The following is a 16,804-nucleotide window of genomic DNA, read 5'->3' as shown; positions in this document are numbered from 1 at the left end:
TGGCCACCTGCCCAAAGGCCAGCTAGAGAGTGGGGCGGTATTATGCTGCTGCTATTGGGTTCTTTCCCCAGGTGAAGAGACAAGCAACGCTCTTCGGGCACCTTGCCATGGCCTCGCCCTCTCGGCAGGGGACAGGAGCAGTAGACACGGTCTAGAACATCCTGCGCAGCGGACCACCCGCCTCGCCGGCCCCGCCCCACGGCTCCGCCCCAGCCAATCAGCGAGCGCCACACGGCCCACTTTGTGGAGAGGCCAGCGCAAGATGGCTGCTGTGTGTCGGAGCGTGAAGGTAGCTGGGTCTTATCTCCTGCTGCTTGCTCCGCTGTACCGGCTGGGACGTCGCGGCGGTGGAACCAGGGGGAAGGATCGGTGCTGGGAGAAAGGGTCACGCTTGTCTAGGCCTGGTATTGCGGCGATTGGGCTCGGGAGGTGAAGGTCAACTGTCCGCGGCGCATGTATGTGGGGTGACTGGATGGGCTAAAAATGAGACACCCAGAGGTCCCATCGGTAAGGAGAGGAGGCACACCTGGGTCACTCTGCAGGGGTGACCAGGAGCCTTCCTCACAGAAGCCTGGAGAACGGGCAGATGAAAGGGTGGGGGTGGTCTGCAGAGTGTAACCCTTGACTGTGCCTGTCTTCACAGGGTCTGGTCGCCGTCATAACAGGAGGAGCCTCGGGCTTAGGCCTGGCCACAGCGGAGCGACTGATAGGGCAGGGGGCGACTGCTGTGCTTCTGGACCTGCCCAACTCGGATGGGGAGGCCCAGGCCAAGAAGTTAGGGAAGAGCTGTGCCTTCGCCCCAGCCGATGTAAGTGGAGTCACTTCACCCCTCCCAGGGTGTGCATGAGGTCACGGACACCTGCCCGGGAACCCGTGGGGTGCTCTCTCATAAGAGTGTGGGCAGTGGACCCATCTCCTTGCCCATTTTGGCCTGAACCGTCTGTCAAGCACTGTGGGAGCACCTGTGATGGAAATCTCTAAAGCAGGGATTCACAACAGTGGGGATGGGACATATCAGAATCTCCTGGAGGGGGTATGTATAGTTTGAAAATGCATATTGTACCCTGTAATTTTATATTTACAAAGTCAAAAAACTTCTCATGAAACAAACTACAGAAAGTAAAGCTTGATAAAATCATCTTAGCAGGTAGGGGTACAAAAAAGTTAGTTTGTCTTTCTATCAATAATTCTCAAAACTGCTCTGATCCACAGCGATTGAGAATCTCCAGGAGTATGTGAATTTATCAAAAGAGGGTATAGATTTGAAAAATGTTTTGAAACAGTGCTTTATATTACCTGACATTTTCACCTTTGTCCCACTCTGGAATTTTCTCTCTTGCTTACACAATTCTGTTGTCACTCAAAGACTGGACTACCCCCCCTCCCCCAGGTTTAGTGGTGACTGTGTGTGTGCTGGGAGGTGAATACCTTCTCCACTTCTCCCTTTGAAGGTGACCTCAGAGAAGGACGTGCAAGCAGCCCTGACTCTAGCAAAAGAAAAGTTTGGCCGTGTGGATGTGGCAGTCAACTGTGCAGGCATTGCAGTGGCCATCAAGACATACAACTTAAAGAAGAGCCAGGCCCATACCTTGGAGGACTTTCAGCGAGTTCTCAGTGTAAGGCCTTGGAGGTTCTCCAGGGTAGGAGTAAGAGGTATCTGGCTGTGGGTGCCCCCAAGACTAAAGGCTGCCTTTGTGTCAGGTCTTACACTATGTCTCTACTGGTCCTCCAGGTGAATCTCATAGGCACCTTCAATGTGATCCGCCTGGTGGCTGGTGAGATGGGCCAGAATGAACCAGATCAGGGAGGCCAACGTGGGGTCATCATCAACACCGCCAGCGTGGCTGCCTTCGAGGGCCAGGTGTGTAGGCAGGAGCAAGGCTTGTGCCTACTCGGTGACTTGTTGGGATCCTCCCACCTATGATCTCCACTCCTTTTCCAGGTTGGACAAGCTGCATACTCTGCCTCCAAGGGGGGCATAGTGGGCATGACACTGCCCATTGCTCGGGATCTGGCACCCATGGGCATCCGGGTGATGACCATTGCTCCAGGTAGACATATCCCCTCCCTGCCACACCTGGGATTGGGTGGGATTCATGGGCAATTGAGAGGGGAAAGTATCCACCACCTAAGCAGCAGCAGCCTTCCATCTGTGGGCATAGGGAAGCACCACAAATAGGGCTAAAGTGAGGAGGGACCAGGTAAATGTGAAAGCAACGGTGGTCCTCTGACTCTGGCTGTCTTGTCTAGGCCTATTTGGCACCCCACTGCTGACCAGCCTCCCAGAGAAAGTACGCAACTTCCTGGCCAGCCAGGTGCCCTTCCCCAGCCGACTGGGCAGCCCTGCTGAGTATGCTCATCTGGTACAGGCCATCATTGAGAACCCATTCATCAATGGAGAGGTCATCCGGCTGGATGGGGCCATCCGCATGCAGCCTTAAAGGGAGAGGGCAGAGAAAACACATGCTCCTCTGCTCTTCCTTCCCCTGGAGTACTATACTCCAGCTTGGGAGAAAGCCCAGTAGCCATTTTGTAACTGCCCATTAGTCACCCTCTGTGCCTAATAAAGTCTCTATTTCTCACAGGGAGTGGGCAGTGCTGTGTGCTGAAGGAACTGGCATGGGGAAGAAAGGTGAATGGGTGAAGACTCTGAAAGGGTTGGATGCTCAGAGCCCAGGGGTAGGGTGGGAAAGGCAGTACCTCACACATTTTGTGTCCTATTACAACACATGGCCTTGATTTTAGTGAATAACTTTATTACTTAGGGTTGAAGGTGGGGGTATTGGCTCAGCTCTCTCCCTCTGGGGAATGGATTGGGGAAGGGGGTCTGCAGCGTATTCCTCTCTGACTCCTGGCCTCTGTGAGCTTGAAGGGGGAGGAGGGAGAGATGACTATCCTGAGCTCAGCGGCTGCTGGTGTTGAACTGTAGATGATATTGGGCTGTAGGTTGATTGGTGTAGATTATTGAATTCAGATAATTCTGCCTGTGAAAGAAGTCCAGAGGCCTCAGCTGATGGGCTTTCCCTCTCTCCCTGGCCCTTGCCATCCCTCCCCACTCTCCCTTGGCATTCATCCCTGCTGCCACCCCCTAGAACTCACTGGGCATTTTGCTCCTTAGCCAGCTGCTGGTTGAAGGAACCCAGCCCTCTCCGAAATTCAGCACACAGTTCCCTCTCCTGCTCTTCTAGCTCCATTGCTGCCTGGGCTGAGCGCATGGCCTGGCTTTCCCATTTGGCATCCAGTGCTTGTTCAGCCTGGCGCTGTGCCTCCTTTTCAGAGCATTGTGCCTCCTGGACTTTCCTGATGGCAGCTCGCTGCTCTGGAGTCATGCCCTTCCAACAATAGGGCAGGACCCGGTGGGGAGCCATAGGGTGTTGGGCGACCTGGGGGTTCTCAGTCAGCAAGTCGCTCATAATCTGGTTCTGGATCTCCATGAGGTTGGCCTCCTGTTCATGCTGATGCTCACGGCACTGCCGCTCAGCCAGCTCAGCTGCCTGGTGGGGCCCCCGAATGTAAGCATTTGGGTGCCCAACGTCAGGGAACTCTCAGTCACAGGGGAGGGGGAGACACGGCCCTACTCTCCTCCATCTCAGGGAGAAAAGGAACAGATATTGCATGGCCTGTGAATGACCTAAGGTGGAGGAAGGGGTGGAATGTGCAGGTAACTTCCCTGCCTTCTGGAAGCCTTTAGACTGAGAGGCTGGGGAAGGGAGGGCAGTGTTCTGTTCTTAAGTCATCCTGAGTCTGGAGGTAGGGAAGGGCATCTTCTGCCCTAAGGGGGCCCTTAGGTGAAGGGGTAAGTCCTCCGGTAGACGAGAGGGCTGGTGTTGATTTGAGCAAGATTGTGAGGGGGAAGATGTGGCCAAGGTTCCCCAGGACTTTGTTCAGGGGGTTGGGGAGAGCCCAGTGCACTGGATGGCTCAGGCCCTACCTGGGCTTTGTTGGCGTTGGCCATGGCAGACATCATGGCCACACGACAGGACTCCTCCAGCTTGGCCAGCTGGGTGGCCCGCATGTCCATGGCTAGGCGCAGCTGGTCACTGAGCATATCTACACAGAGAAATATGGCCAGGGCACTGTATTGGCCTGCTCCATTCCTGGTTCACTCATTCAGCCATTTGTTCAACAAGCTTTGTGGATGTGTGTGTATGTATGTTTGGTGGTGGGCTGGTTAATGTTCTAATTGTAGGGATGTAGAAGGAGCTACTCTTGGGGGCTAGGGATAGCCAAAGTGGCAACAACAAGGATTTCTGAAGTGCCTAAGTGAAAGATGCCTCCAATGGACCTGGGTCCCAGTGCCAGCTCTGTTGCTTCTGAGCTGTGTGACCTTGGGGAAATCATTTCGTCTCTCTGAGGCTTAGTCTAAGGGCTATGTGTTGGGCTCTGAGGACACCACAGACTTAGATCCTGTCCTCAAGAGAGCTCCCTGTCTAGTGGGGGAGATGGATCAAAGATAGATCATCATACCACAATGTAGTAAGGGCAGTGACAGAGATGTGTACAGGGCATTATGAGAGCTTTGGGTGGTGGGTGAGAGGAAGGCTTCTGGGAGAAGGTGACCCTTGCAATACATGTTGCATATAGGCAGAAAGAGCAAAGGGCATTCCAGTCTGTGGGCACAGCATGAACAAAGGTATTGACACTTTGTTTCAATCCAGCCATACTGGTCTCCTTGCTGTTTCTAGAACATGCCAGACACTCCTGCCTCAGGGATTTGCAATAGATGTTACTCTTGGCTCACGCTCTCTTGCTTCAATCAGGTCTTTGCTCAAATGTTATGGCTTCAGTGAGGCCTTCCCTGTCTCTCCTACCTAAAATTGCAACCTGCCTGCCCCTAACATTTATCTCCCTTCCTGATTTATTTTCTCCCTAGAATTTGTCACCATCAATATACTCTACGTTTTACGTTATTATTTTGCCTCTTGCCTGTCCCTTTCCTCATAGAAGTTTACCTTTGTGAGGGCAGGGATTTTTGTCTGTTTTATTCACTACCATGCCCCAGCACCTAGATCAGAACCTGGCACATAATTAGGTGCTCAATAAATATTTGTCAAATGAATGAAGGAAATCAAGAAACAGCATGGTCTGTATCTTAAACTACAAATAGTCTGCTCTTGCTGGAGCATAAAATGAGTGGCTAGAGGGCTTTCCAGGGGCCAGACTAAGGGCCAGAAACTTGACCTAAAGGTGGTGGGGAACATGAAAGGATTTAAAGCAAGGGGGTAAGACGGGTAGATTTGCATTTTAGAAGGCTCCTTCTGGTAGCCAGTATAGAGGACAGTTAGGCTGGTGGGAGACAATGGAGGTAGGGAAGCCATCTTAGAGGCTATTGTAGTAGGCCAGTTGGGAAGGCTCAAACCAGGCCAGTGATGGAAAGAATGGAGGGGAAATATATAGGAGGTTATATCAGCAGTACTTGATGCATTAGATGAGGGAGTAAGGGAGACAGAAGATGCAGGGATGCTTTCCAGGGTCCTGGCTTGGATGACTGGATACATGGTATGGCCACCACCAGAAGTAGAAGTTACAGAATGAAGAGCAGGTTAGGGGCACCGATGAATTCTGTTTAGGAAGCTGAGTTGGAGGTGGTCAGCAGGCATCTGGATATCTGATTCTGTAGGTAGAGAGTCCTTAGCACAGAGGTGGTGACATGGTAGCTAAAACCATAATGAGGGCTGAGGGCACCTGAGGTAAGTATGCAGGGTAGGGAGAGCAGTGTGCCAGGGACACAGTCTCAAGGAGGAAGCAGTAGAAGGAAGAGGAGCCCACAAAAGGCAGACAGAAGGAATGGTCAGCGAGCTACGAGCAGAATGTGCTGTCACAGAAGCCAAGGAAGAGAGAGGTTCAAGAAGGAAGATGTGATCAGAGTCAAGTGTAGTAAGAAAGGTCCAGTCAAGGGGAAAAGACTAAACAGAGCCTCTTGTACCTGATAACACAAAGGGCATTGGTGATTTTAGTAAGAGTAGCATCAGTGAAGTTGTGTGGGGAGAAATGAGATCTCAGGGAGTCAAGATGTGACTGGCAAGTTAGGAAGAAAAGATAGCAAGTGGAAGCAGAGTGTTCAAAAAGTATGGCTATAAAGGAAAACGGCATCTAGAGGAATCACAGGGTGGAGGGAGGCTTTTGTTTTTTTAAAATGGGTTAGATGTAACCATGTTTGCAGCCTGCACAGAAGGGGCCAGCGGAAGGGGAAATATTGAGAACACAGAGTGGGGATACCTAAGGCAGCACAGCCTGAGGGTGGGCAGGGAGAACGGAGTCCAGAGCATAGGCTCAAGGCTTGGCTTTGAAGAGGCACAGGGACACGGACTTCAGACTGGGCGGCAGAGGAGAAGGGAGGATAGGGGTGTGTTGTTTCATTTCACTCTTCACAGCAACCCAGAAAGGAAAAGATCAGCCCATTTTTCAGATGGGGACACCTCGAGAGGTCCCGAGGTGAAGTAAAATGCCCAAGGTTACACAGCTGGCAAGCAGTCAGTTGGGATTTGAATCCAAGTCCCTTGAGGAATTAGTTTATGCTTCCTCCATTACACACAGACTCTCCCTCAGCACTCTGCTGTCCCTGTTGCCTTGCTCTGCCTTCTCGTACACCTGCCTGCTGCCATTGGGCAGCTAGCCCCACGATGCCACTGTAACTGCTCTGACAAAAATCACCAAATACTCCTAATTTCCAAATTCAACACACAGGTTTCTCTTCCTATATGAACTTCTCCAGGGCATTTGACATTATTGATGACTCCCTCTCTGAAACTCCTCCCCTGGCTTCTGAGTCCCCACTTTCTCATGGTGACTGAGAGAAGGCAAGTATGGCATAGTGGTCAAGAGCACGGGCTCTGGAACCAGCCCGCCTGAGTTCACTTCCCATCTCCATTACCCACTAGCTATATGACTTTGGGCAAGTTATTTAACATCTCTGTTGTTCAGTTTCCTCCACTGAAAACAGGGATAATACTGGTACTTGCCTCATAGGTTGTCAGATTAAATGAGTTAATACACGGCAGAAAGCTTAGCACAGTGTCTGGTACACAGTAAGTGCTTAATAAAGGTTAGCTGCTATTCTTCTTATTATTTTATGCATCTTTTTCCTACCTCCCTGATCCCTTCTCAGTCTTTATTATGGACTCCTTTTCCTCTACTCATTCATTCACTCAGGATACATTTACTGAGCATCTTCCATGTGCCAGGCACTGTACAAGTCACCGGGGTTGTAGTGGTTAATAAGACAGCTCTGGCCTTTGCCCTTACAGAGTGCACCATTTGCTCACCTTTCCCCAGGCTCCAGGCATAGCATTCTGTTAATCTGCACATCCCTCCATGGCTCCCAGATCTCTCCCTGCAGCCCAGACTGAAGCACAGAGAGGAAAATTCATTTGCCCAAACTAGCTAGTAAGTGGCAGAGCCGTTAGGTCTGTCTTCATTGTGCTGCCTCCAGGTAATGGCTATACTGTCAGTTACTGAAGGAAATCAGGGAGGTTGGGGCCTGCTCAGTCTAACTTTTCAGCACCAGCCCTTCGGGTAATTGGACCTCCCCACACAGTTCTGGTCTCCTGGGTGCTGTACCTGGCTCAGGACAACTCCCCACCAGGCCTTAGGTCTCAACCTGGAGTGCCCGGCTGGTTACCTGCACACTTCTCATCAGCCTTGGCTTGCTGTTGCTCCTGCAGCTGCCTCTCCAGGCTGTACCTGAACTGTTCCTGCTGCATTCTCAGGCACGTGGCCCTGTACAGGTCCTCTCCAGAGAACCACTGCAGGCTAGCTGGGCCACAGTGGGGATCACTGTCACCAAGATGGGCTGGAAATTCATTCTGGAGTTGTTCTGGATCCCAAAGGTCAAATTCACGCCTGTTCTTGAGCTGCTGCTTCTGTTCCCGAAACTCCTGGACTTTTTTGGCCAGCCGACGTGTTCGTTCTGCCTGTTCCTTCTCTAGCATCTGGGCTACCAGATCATACTGCACCTGGTTGGTACCTGGGGGTGGTGGGCAGGGACATGGAGAAGGTACCACGGGAAGGACAGAGCCCACTCAGCATGGCCTCTGCTCCCAAGGCCCATCTGTTTTGTTCCACCACACCCCAGGACTCAGGCCCCACTCCGAGGCCCTACCTCAGCCCACTCACGCCCTTGCTTTTCCCCCTTGGCTGGCTCCTGGCCTTGGGTTTTTACCATAAGCTGCCTCCTTGCTCTGCTCTGTTGCCTCCCGAAGCTTTCGTTCTTCCACCTGGCTGTTCAGGGCTTCAACATCCACCTGATCCCCAAAAAATGAGCTAAATCAGGGTAGGGGCCTAGCAGCGGGCCTTGAATGCTCTAACACAAACTGCTCACAATTTACCTGCTTCAGAATCCTCCTGTAGATCCCCAATACCTACTGGATAACGTTCCACCAACTGAGCATGATTTGTAAGCCCCTCAATGGTCTAGCCTCTGCCTCTTTCTCCAGCCTCATCTCATACCCTCTTCCCCTGTCCCACCCTCAGGAGCTCTGTGCCAACAGTTCCCTGCACATCTTAGGCTTTTTCAAACTGAGAGCCTTTGCTCCAGCTACTCCCTCTACTTCGAACACTCTTTCCTCCCCTTTTTACCCAAACTCCTTTTCATCCTTCAAAACCAGCTCAGGCTTCACCTTCCTGACCCCTTAGGCAGGTGCTACTCCTATGGACTCCAGGATCCACTGTCCACATTATATTGAAGTTTGCCTTTATTGATTATCTCCTCCACCAGACTGTGAGCCCATTAAGGGCAGAGACTGGGCCTTAGTCAGCTTTGTATCCCTACTGCCCAACCCAGTGCTTGGCACAGAGCAGGCCCTGAGGGAACGCTTGCCAACTGGATCTCAATCACACCACTCATCCCTCAGCCAACTACTTTCTTGTGTCAGGCACTAGGCTCTGGTTTTTCAGAGCCACCACCATGTGTTAATACTCACTTCAACCCTTTATTTAGCCTCATTATACAGAGGAGGAGCTTGGAGCACAGGGAAGACATGTAACTCATCCAAAGCCACACCTCCAGTAAATAGCAGACCTGGCCCTTGAGCATAGGTTTGGGGCATCCCCCCTCTATCCACCCAGCAATCTATTTTTTCTTAAACTATCAATATTTTCTCTTTATTTTGATTATAATTCATTTAAAACATTTCAAAATAGTGTATGAGGGAATACAGTTTAGTGAATAGTAAACGACTTCTTTTGGCTTCATGTTGCCAGTCTCAAGAACCAGGCCACTCAGCCCATAGCTGACTGGAAAAGAGTCAGCTGTCACTGGCTCCTCTTCCCCTAGTCTCTTCCTCTGCACCCTCAGGCCCTTCCCACGCCTGGGGGTGGGTGCCATCAACCCACCTCCTTCCTCTCCAGCCCTAGGGCCTGCTTGGATCAGGGAAGGGCTATAACAGGCACTGCCACGATCTTCTCTAGGTGCAAGAGTGAGGTGGCCTCTGGTCCCGAGATAGTCCCTGCTGCCCACTCACCCCCATGACTCGGGTCCGCACATTGAAGATTCGGCTCTGTCGCTCCTTTTCTCGATTTCTTCTAGCCTCGATGGCTGCTACCTCCTTGGGATCTGGTGACAGGTCTACCTTATACATCTGGAGTAAGGGTGAGGTGGAATGGCCAATCAGTGCTGACCATCATCCTTGACTACGTGGCCATCCCCTTTCCTTTCTCCCCACAGTGTGTCACCAGTTATTGATTCCTACTGATTTTACTTCCTAATATATTTCATATTTGTGTCCTCCATCTCTGCTGTCACCACTCTAATTCAGGCCTCACAATCTGGTGCCAGACAGTATTCCCAGGAGCCTCACTGGCCTCCCTTGCTCCAGTGTTACTCTCTCTACTTCTTTCACTGCACTGGCTACCAGAGTGATCTTTCTGAAAGCAAATCTGAACATGGCACACCTCAGTTTAAAACCTTTAAAAGCGGCTTTAAAGCAAATGATTCCCCAGTATTTACAAGATAAAGTCCACCCCCCTCTGCCAGATTTATAGGGGTTTTCATAATCTGACCCCTGCTCACCTTTCCAAGTCTCAAACTCATTTACAGCCCTCCCCCTGTCACATTATGCTCTATTCAGTTTTCCCCATTTCAGTGAACAGCACCACCATTCCCCCTTTATTTATTTTTATTACTTATTCTCTAGTCAAATGAAAGGCTAAAGGGCTTAAATTTGCCTGTGTTCCTTCATATTTTAGGGAGCCCACTTCTGGCATGTGCCAAAGCCACAGCCAAAAACACTTTTGCAAACATAAATCTGAACATGCTGCTCACCTGCTTAAAATCCTCCACTGGGTTCCCACTGCACTTAGAATCAGATCCAAACTTCTTACCATTTGGGCTTTCAAGATCCGGTTCCTGCATATCTCTCCAATTCATCTCATGCCACTGTCTCCCTTGCTTACAGTGCTCTAGGCACACTGGCCTCCTATCAAGTCCTCCAACACAACAACTGTTCCCACCTCAGGGCCTTTGTACAAGGCGTTCCTTTGTTTGGAACACCATTCCTCAACTCCTCCTATAGCTAGTTCCGGTCTTTTTTTTAAAAAACCATTTTGTAAATGTGAAATAGTTGATATACATAGGAGAATATATATAACCCATATGTAAGTTAGGAAGCATGATAAATAGAGACCCAGGAACCAACTCCCCAACTTAAGAAATAGAACATGATCAATACTATTGAAGTGTCTTCTCTCTCATCCTTACTCTAAGAGATAACCACTATCCAAAATGTTACCATTCCCTTACTAATGTGCATTAAAATACTGTGTGTGTGTACAATTCCCTGAACAATATTTTTAAACATTTTCTTGTTTTGGAACTTTATAAAGTATCATGCAGTACGTATTCTTCTGCATCTTGCTTTTTTCACTGATGTTCATTCTATCATTTAACGAGTATTTGTGGAGTGCCTACTATCAGACACTCCTTTAAGCATTTGGGAGACATCAAGGAGCAAAAGTGACAAAAATCTGAGTCCTTGCGGAGGTTACTTTCTAGTGGCAGCAGACAGACAATAAAGAGTACATTAAATAATTTGTAAGAAGATAATAAGTGCTATGGGAAAAAATATAGAACAGGATAAGGGGAATTGGAAGTGCCAAGGAAATGGGGGGAGGGTTGCAATTTTAAATATGGAAGTCGGGGGAGGCATAACTGAGGTAATATTTGAGCAAATACTTGAAGAAGGTGAGGGAGTCACTTATGCAGATATCTAGGAGGAGAGCCCTCCAGGCAGAGGGAACAGTAAGTGCAAAGGCCTTAAGTTGGACATGAGGCACAGGTTCAAGGGAACAGCAGGGAGGCAAGTGTGTGAGTGAAGGAGAGAGAGGTAGGAAATGAGATGGGCGGGGGGGGGCAGGCAGAGCATGTAGGACTTTGCAGACCATTGTAAAGGCTGTAGCTTTTACTCTGAGAAATAGGCAGCCATTGGAGGGTTTTCAGCAGTGGGAGTGATGAGTTCTGCCTTTGATTAACACTCTGGCTGCTGTGTTAAGAATAGACTGGAGGGAGGGGAGGCAAGGCTAGAAGCAGCGAGACCATACGGGAGACTACTGCAGTCATCCAGGCAAGAGATGATGGTGACTTACACCAGGTTAGTAGCAGAAGAAGTGCTGAGAAGTGGTCAGATTCTGGATATATTTTGAAGGCAGAGCTGACAGGACTTCCTGATGGATTGGATGTACGGTTTGAGATCCGTATCAAGAATGACTTCAGGGATTTGGGCTGCGGCAATCAGAGGGATGGAGTTGCTATCAACCGAATAGTCTATGTAGGGAGAATAATATGGGATGGAAGGAGGATCAGGAGATCAGTTTTGGAAGTGTTGGGTTTAAGAGGTCTATTAGATATCCACTGATAGCATACAGATGGTATGGTAAATTTTATTATTGTTCAAAAAGATTTGCTGCTCTTCCCTACAGAAGGATTATACATCCTTATCTCATTGCCTTCAAGATTAGCCACGTGACTTGCTTTGCCCTCTGTAATGTGAGAATTGATACGTGCTATTCCCAAGCAGAACTAAGAGCCATTACATGATAGCCACTTTTTCTCTTCACTCTGCTATGAGACTGGCAATGTCCCAGATAAGGGCTGCTCCTTCAGCCTTGGTCCTGGAATGATGACACAGAGCAGAGATGCAGCCAACCCACAATGGAAAAGAAGCATGAATGAGAAATCTTTGTTTTTATAAGCTGCTGAGATTTTGGGGTCGTTTGTAACCTCAGCATAATTTAGCCTATCCTGACTGATACAAAGGAATTTAAAGCTATGATGCTGTAAGAGATCTCTAAGGGAATGAGTGCAGATGGATAAGAATGCCCCAGGGGAGACAGGGAGAGGAGGAGCCAGCACTGGAGGCTAAGGAGGAATGGCCGATGAGGTGGGAGGAAAACCAGGAGTGTGGTGTCTGAGAAGCTAAGTGAAGAAAGTGCTTTTGGGAGGAGAAAGTGAGCAACTGATGGTTATGTGAGATGAGGACTGAGAACTGACTGATTTAGTAACATACAGGTTGCTGATGACCTTGACAAGAACAGTTTTGGTGGAGTTGTGGGGATTAAAGCCTGATTGAAGTGGGTTCAAGAGAGATTAGGGCTCTGCAGCACAAACAACCCAGTTTATTTTCTTTTAATTGCAAGAGAAAAAGAGGGAGGAGGAACTTGGAGATTAAAAGAGACTTATATAGGGGCTGGCCCGGTGGCGTAGTGGTTAAGTTTGCACGTTCCACTTCAGCGGCCTGGGGATCATCAGTTGGGATCCCGGGCATGGACCTACACACCGCTCAACAAGCCATGCTGTGACGGTGTCCCACATACAAAATAGAGGAAGATGGACACAGATGTTAGCTCAGGAACAATCTTCCTCAAGCAAAAACAGGAAGATTGGCAACAGATGTTAGCTCAGGCCAATCTTCCTCATCAAAAAAAAAAAAAAAAAAGAGAGACATATATACAGGTGGGAAGTTTCTCTAGCATGTATCTAGGAGTGGGAGGGCTGGATCATAGGGCATAAGCGTATTTAACTTTACAAGACAATGCTAAGTTGTTTCCCAAGGAGATTGTACCAATTCACACTTTTGCTATAGTGTATAAAAATTCCAGTCACTCCACATCCTCACCAACACTTGGTATTGCAGACTTTTTCATTTTTGCCAATTTGTGGGTATAAAATTATAATTATCTATTTTAATTGGAATTTTCCTTATTGCTAATGAGGTTGCACATCTTTTCATGTGTTTTGGCCATTTTTGTTTACTATTCTGTGAAGTGCCCATTCATATCTTTTGTTAATTTTTAAAAAAATCAGGTTGTTTGTCCTTTTCTTAATTTTAGGAGTTCCTTATGTATTCTATACACGAATCATTTCTTAGTTTAAATGTAGCAAACATCTATAATTTGTGGCTTGTCTTTTCACTTTACTATTATTTGATAATAATTTTATGGTAACAATTGATATATACAAAGGAATATGGTTAACACACATTTAAGTTATGAAGCACAACAACAAAATGAACTCCTGTGAACCCTTCACAGAATCCAGAAAATAGGACATTTCAATACTTGAGAAGCTTTGTGTGCACTTGCCCATCTTTTCACTTTTTTTTTGTTGTAATTTGGATGAATTTGAATGTAGTCAAATTTACCGATCTTTTCCTTTAAGCTTAGAAGTTTTTATTATTTAGGAAATCCTGAGCTCATAAAGATATTCTCCTATATATTTTTCTAAAATTTCTAATGTTTTGCCTTTCTCATTTAAGTTTTTAATCCTTTTGGAATTGCATTATGTATAGGGTGTGAGAGGTAGGGATCCAATTTGATTTTTTTCCCCCAAGCTCCATCTCATTTTCTAAAATGGAACAGTAGTTCCTGTCAGTTATATAAGATTGCTGTTCTTTGGTCATTTTATCTCCTCAGCCTGATTGTGACTGTTTCTTCCAGTTGAACTTCATTTATGGCTCCTCTACTAGATTCCATCAACCAAGCTTTCTCACTTTCTTGGATTTGTTCTAAGACTTTAAGACTCTTCTCAGCCTCCAGATATCATTTTTAAAATAGTTACAGGAATGGCTATTGCAACCACCAGACCCTTTCCATGTCTAAATCTAAGCACCAACCCCAGCCTACTCATTCCATCTGTCACCACAATATAAGGTCACTGAAGGGGAAGATTCGGCAGACATTTTAAGCTTCTTGGGCTGCTAAGGCCATGTCCTTAGTAATGAGCAGGTATAAGGTGATGGGGGATGAGGGGATGGAGGAGAGGGACAGAAAAGATGGGGAACAGAGAGGGGAAAGGGACAGAGAGGGTAGAGTTGGGGGGCAGAGAAGGAAAGAGGAAGGAGGGCAACAGGTCAGTTAACGGAGGTGAAGGAGCAGAGAGAGAAGAGGAAGGGGGGGAGGTAAGGGATGGGGCAGAGGGGGATGGAGAGGAGGGAATGGGATGGTGGTGAGACATAAAGAGAGAAATAGATGAAGGGGGAAGAAGCATAGAGGTGGAGAGCACTGGCTTAGGGACCCTGACTCCCAGGGATTCACGAAAAGTACCTTTCTTAGCAAGGAGTCCCAATTTTGAAGCTCCCAGGTTGGGTCAACAAGTGGCTCAGGTCCAAGACTATTTTGGGGCTACAGCAGCAGTCTCTGAACTCTGCTTGGAGGAACAGAAGGGAGGCAGGGGATAGGGGCAGAACCTCTGGCCATAGCTTTTCCCAGCCTGTATCCCTGTCGCTCCAGAGTACCCTCATCTCCATTCACACCCCATCCCCCTTTACACCCATCCCACCTCTACCTCCACCCCACTCCACCTCCAGTGCTACTCAACCCTCAGCAAGGTCTGAGCTCACCTAATACCGAATCCTCCCGCTGGCCCCTCCTTCCCGTACAGCCCTCCGTTCCCCGGAGTCCTTCCAATCCCCGACCCTGTTCTTGTCTGAGCCTTCCGGCCTGCCAGGCTAAGGCCACAGCCGAGCTCCCACCTTCCTCTTGCCCTGGAGGGCATAACCCTCCTGTGACTTCTGACTTGTCTTGGTAAGCGTGAGCTCCGGTCCCGCCTGGTTCCTCGAATCCCAAAAGCTATTGAGTCTTCCGGTCACCGCCTCCTCTACGACTTGGTAGGCTGTGGCAGCGGTTTGCGTTGCCATGCAACAAGGAAGGGGGCGGAGCCCAAACGCCTGTCGTAAGCTCGCGCCCTGGCAACGGATCAACAAAACCTCCACGCCAGCCCGAAGGCCCCGCCCCTGGTTTCCTCCCGCGCCGGAAGCCTGAAATCCCGTTCGGCCTGGAGTTAGTCTCGCGAGGTCTGCCATCCGCCCGGCCTGCACTGCGGTGTTTCCCGCGCGGGCTGCCCCAGAACCCGGGCGTACGGCGCGGCCTTTCGTACCGCCGCCGGCGCCGCCGCAGTCATGGGTTTCTTGAAACTGATTGAGATCGAGAACTTTAAGTCGTACAAGGGTCGACAGATTATCGGACCATTTCAGAGGTTCACCGCCATCATTGGACCCAATGGCTCTGGTGAGATAAACCCGGCTGCGGCCCTGCGCACGTCCCGGCCTGGACCCCCTATCTGGCAGCAGAGTAGTACAGCCCACCCGTGCAACCTGAAATGTTGCGAACCGTTAACAGGTTCCTTGTCCTGAGGGGGTTCGGTCCAAACCCGCCTTCCCCGCTCGGGTGCTCTGACTCGAAGCTCTTCCCCAGGCGTTAGTTGCCCGCTCCCGCTTTTTGCGCGGCCCCGCTCCGGCCTGAGTGGTACGAGCCCAACTGTACGTTACCTCGCCCACTGCTCCCTCCCGCCAAAAGTGGCGTGTCCCGAGCCGGCTGCCTGCTGCCGGCCGCTTGTTTCCCCGCCCGACCAGCTGGATCCGGCTTCCCCGCCTTGTTTTAACCCTCCGGAAGATGTGGGACTGCTGGTAGCCCTCCCGTGGCCTCCGGTCCCAAACGGTACACGTCTGCCTCAGCCCGGCGCCCCCTCCCGCCTCTCATTGGTACGCTCCATTTCCTCCTTTTTTTTTTTTTTTTTTTTTCCTTCCTACTTTCCTCCGGAGGCGGCACTTTTGAATTGAGGACCCAGAGGTAGCGTCTCGACCCTCCACCCCCATCTCAGAGGTGGGAATGTCTCGAACTCACCCCTTTGCTACCACTGAAACCGTTAAAAGTCGGAACTCATTCACTCGTCAAATTTATCGAATGCTTACTATTTTTTATAAGGAGTTATTCAAGGTACTGTGGAAACAGTGGAGAATAGAATAAGCCGTGCTCTAAGGGAACTTACATTCCAGAGGGGAAAGACGATAATAAAGAGAAAATAAGATAATTTTTGGCTGTGATAAGTGCTGTGCGGGATATTAGGTTGATGTGATAGAGTGACTTTCTAAAGTGGGCATCTTTAGAAAGAGTGGTCGGTAGTTACTATTGTATATTTCAAAGTTGCTAAGAGAGTAGATCTTAAAAGGTCTCATCACAAGAAAAAAAACTTAAATATGTGAGGTGATGGATGATAACTTATTGTGCTGATCGTTTTGCAATATATACAAATATGGAATCATTATGTTGTACACCTGAAACTGATACAATGTTATGTCAGTTATATCTCAATAAAACTGGGGGAAAAAAGTTAAAAAAAAAAAAATAAAGGGTGGTCAGGTAAGACCTCTATTTCGTATCTTAACTTCCCATCTCTAAATGATACACCATGGATTCCTCCCATCCACCCTCACAAGCAGTCCATTTGGAATCCTACTGTGTTCCTCCACCCCAGAGATGTTCTAGCTAAATCATTTCCTAGCTTGAGGAAGTAAGCTAGGAAATACTTGTTATC

At 49.0% G+C, this 16,804-nt stretch overlaps 3 protein-coding genes across 6 annotated transcripts in view; 2 read left to right on the top strand and 1 right to left on the bottom strand.

Moving 5' to 3' along the window:
* Positions 1-210: 210 nt before the first annotated feature.
* Positions 211-2,739, top strand: HSD17B10 (hydroxysteroid 17-beta dehydrogenase 10). 3 transcript variants are annotated; one of them, XM_087427468.1, is made up of 6 exons: positions 211-289; positions 644-808; positions 1,452-1,640; positions 1,733-1,861; positions 1,943-2,051; positions 2,586-2,739. In XM_087427468.1, the coding sequence occupies exons 1-6, from the start codon at positions 263-265 to the stop codon at positions 2,642-2,644; spliced, it is 678 nt and encodes a 225-aa protein (XP_087283594.1). In that variant the 5' UTR covers positions 211-262; the 3' UTR covers positions 2,645-2,739. The 3 variants fall into 3 exon arrangements, with proteins under 3 accessions (XP_087283594.1, XP_087283593.1, XP_004443806.1); XM_087427467.1 differs by having other exon boundaries at positions 212-289; positions 2,251-2,588; XM_004443749.3 differs by having other exon boundaries at positions 214-289; positions 1,452-1,616; positions 2,251-2,588.
* On the bottom strand, positions 2,740-9,578 carry RIBC1 (RIB43A domain with coiled-coils 1). Its single transcript, XM_014779724.2, has 6 exons — positions 9,462-9,578; positions 8,162-8,243; positions 7,622-7,966; positions 3,932-4,050; positions 3,100-3,494; positions 2,740-2,984 (listed from the first exon to the last, which is right to left on the bottom strand). Exons 1-6 carry the CDS (start codon positions 9,576-9,578, stop codon positions 2,903-2,905), a joined length of 1,140 nt encoding a protein of 379 aa, XP_014635210.1. The 3' UTR covers positions 2,740-2,902.
* A 5,747-nt stretch (positions 9,579-15,325) lies between these two features.
* LOC101397482 (structural maintenance of chromosomes protein 1A) overlaps positions 15,326-16,804 on the top strand; it is a 36,731-nt gene continuing 35,252 nt past the window's right edge. The window contains exon 1 of one of the 2 annotated variants that reach the window (XM_087427465.1): positions 15,326-15,498. In XM_087427465.1, coding sequence (XP_087283591.1) covers positions 15,390-15,498 — 109 coding nt within the window. In that variant the 5' untranslated portion in view covers positions 15,326-15,389. The remainder of the gene's footprint in view (positions 15,499-16,804) is intronic. The other variant, XM_087427466.1, reaches the window with a different exon arrangement.

The sequence above is a fragment of the Ceratotherium simum genome, chromosome X (assembly GCF_057802395.1).
Source record: "Ceratotherium simum simum isolate JZ-2026a chromosome X, ASM5780239v1, whole genome shotgun sequence".
NCBI classification, from domain to species: domain Eukaryota; kingdom Metazoa; phylum Chordata; class Mammalia; order Perissodactyla; family Rhinocerotidae; genus Ceratotherium; species Ceratotherium simum.
Note: the sequence above shows the minus strand (reverse complement) of the source record. Positions and strands in the feature narration are given on the sequence as shown.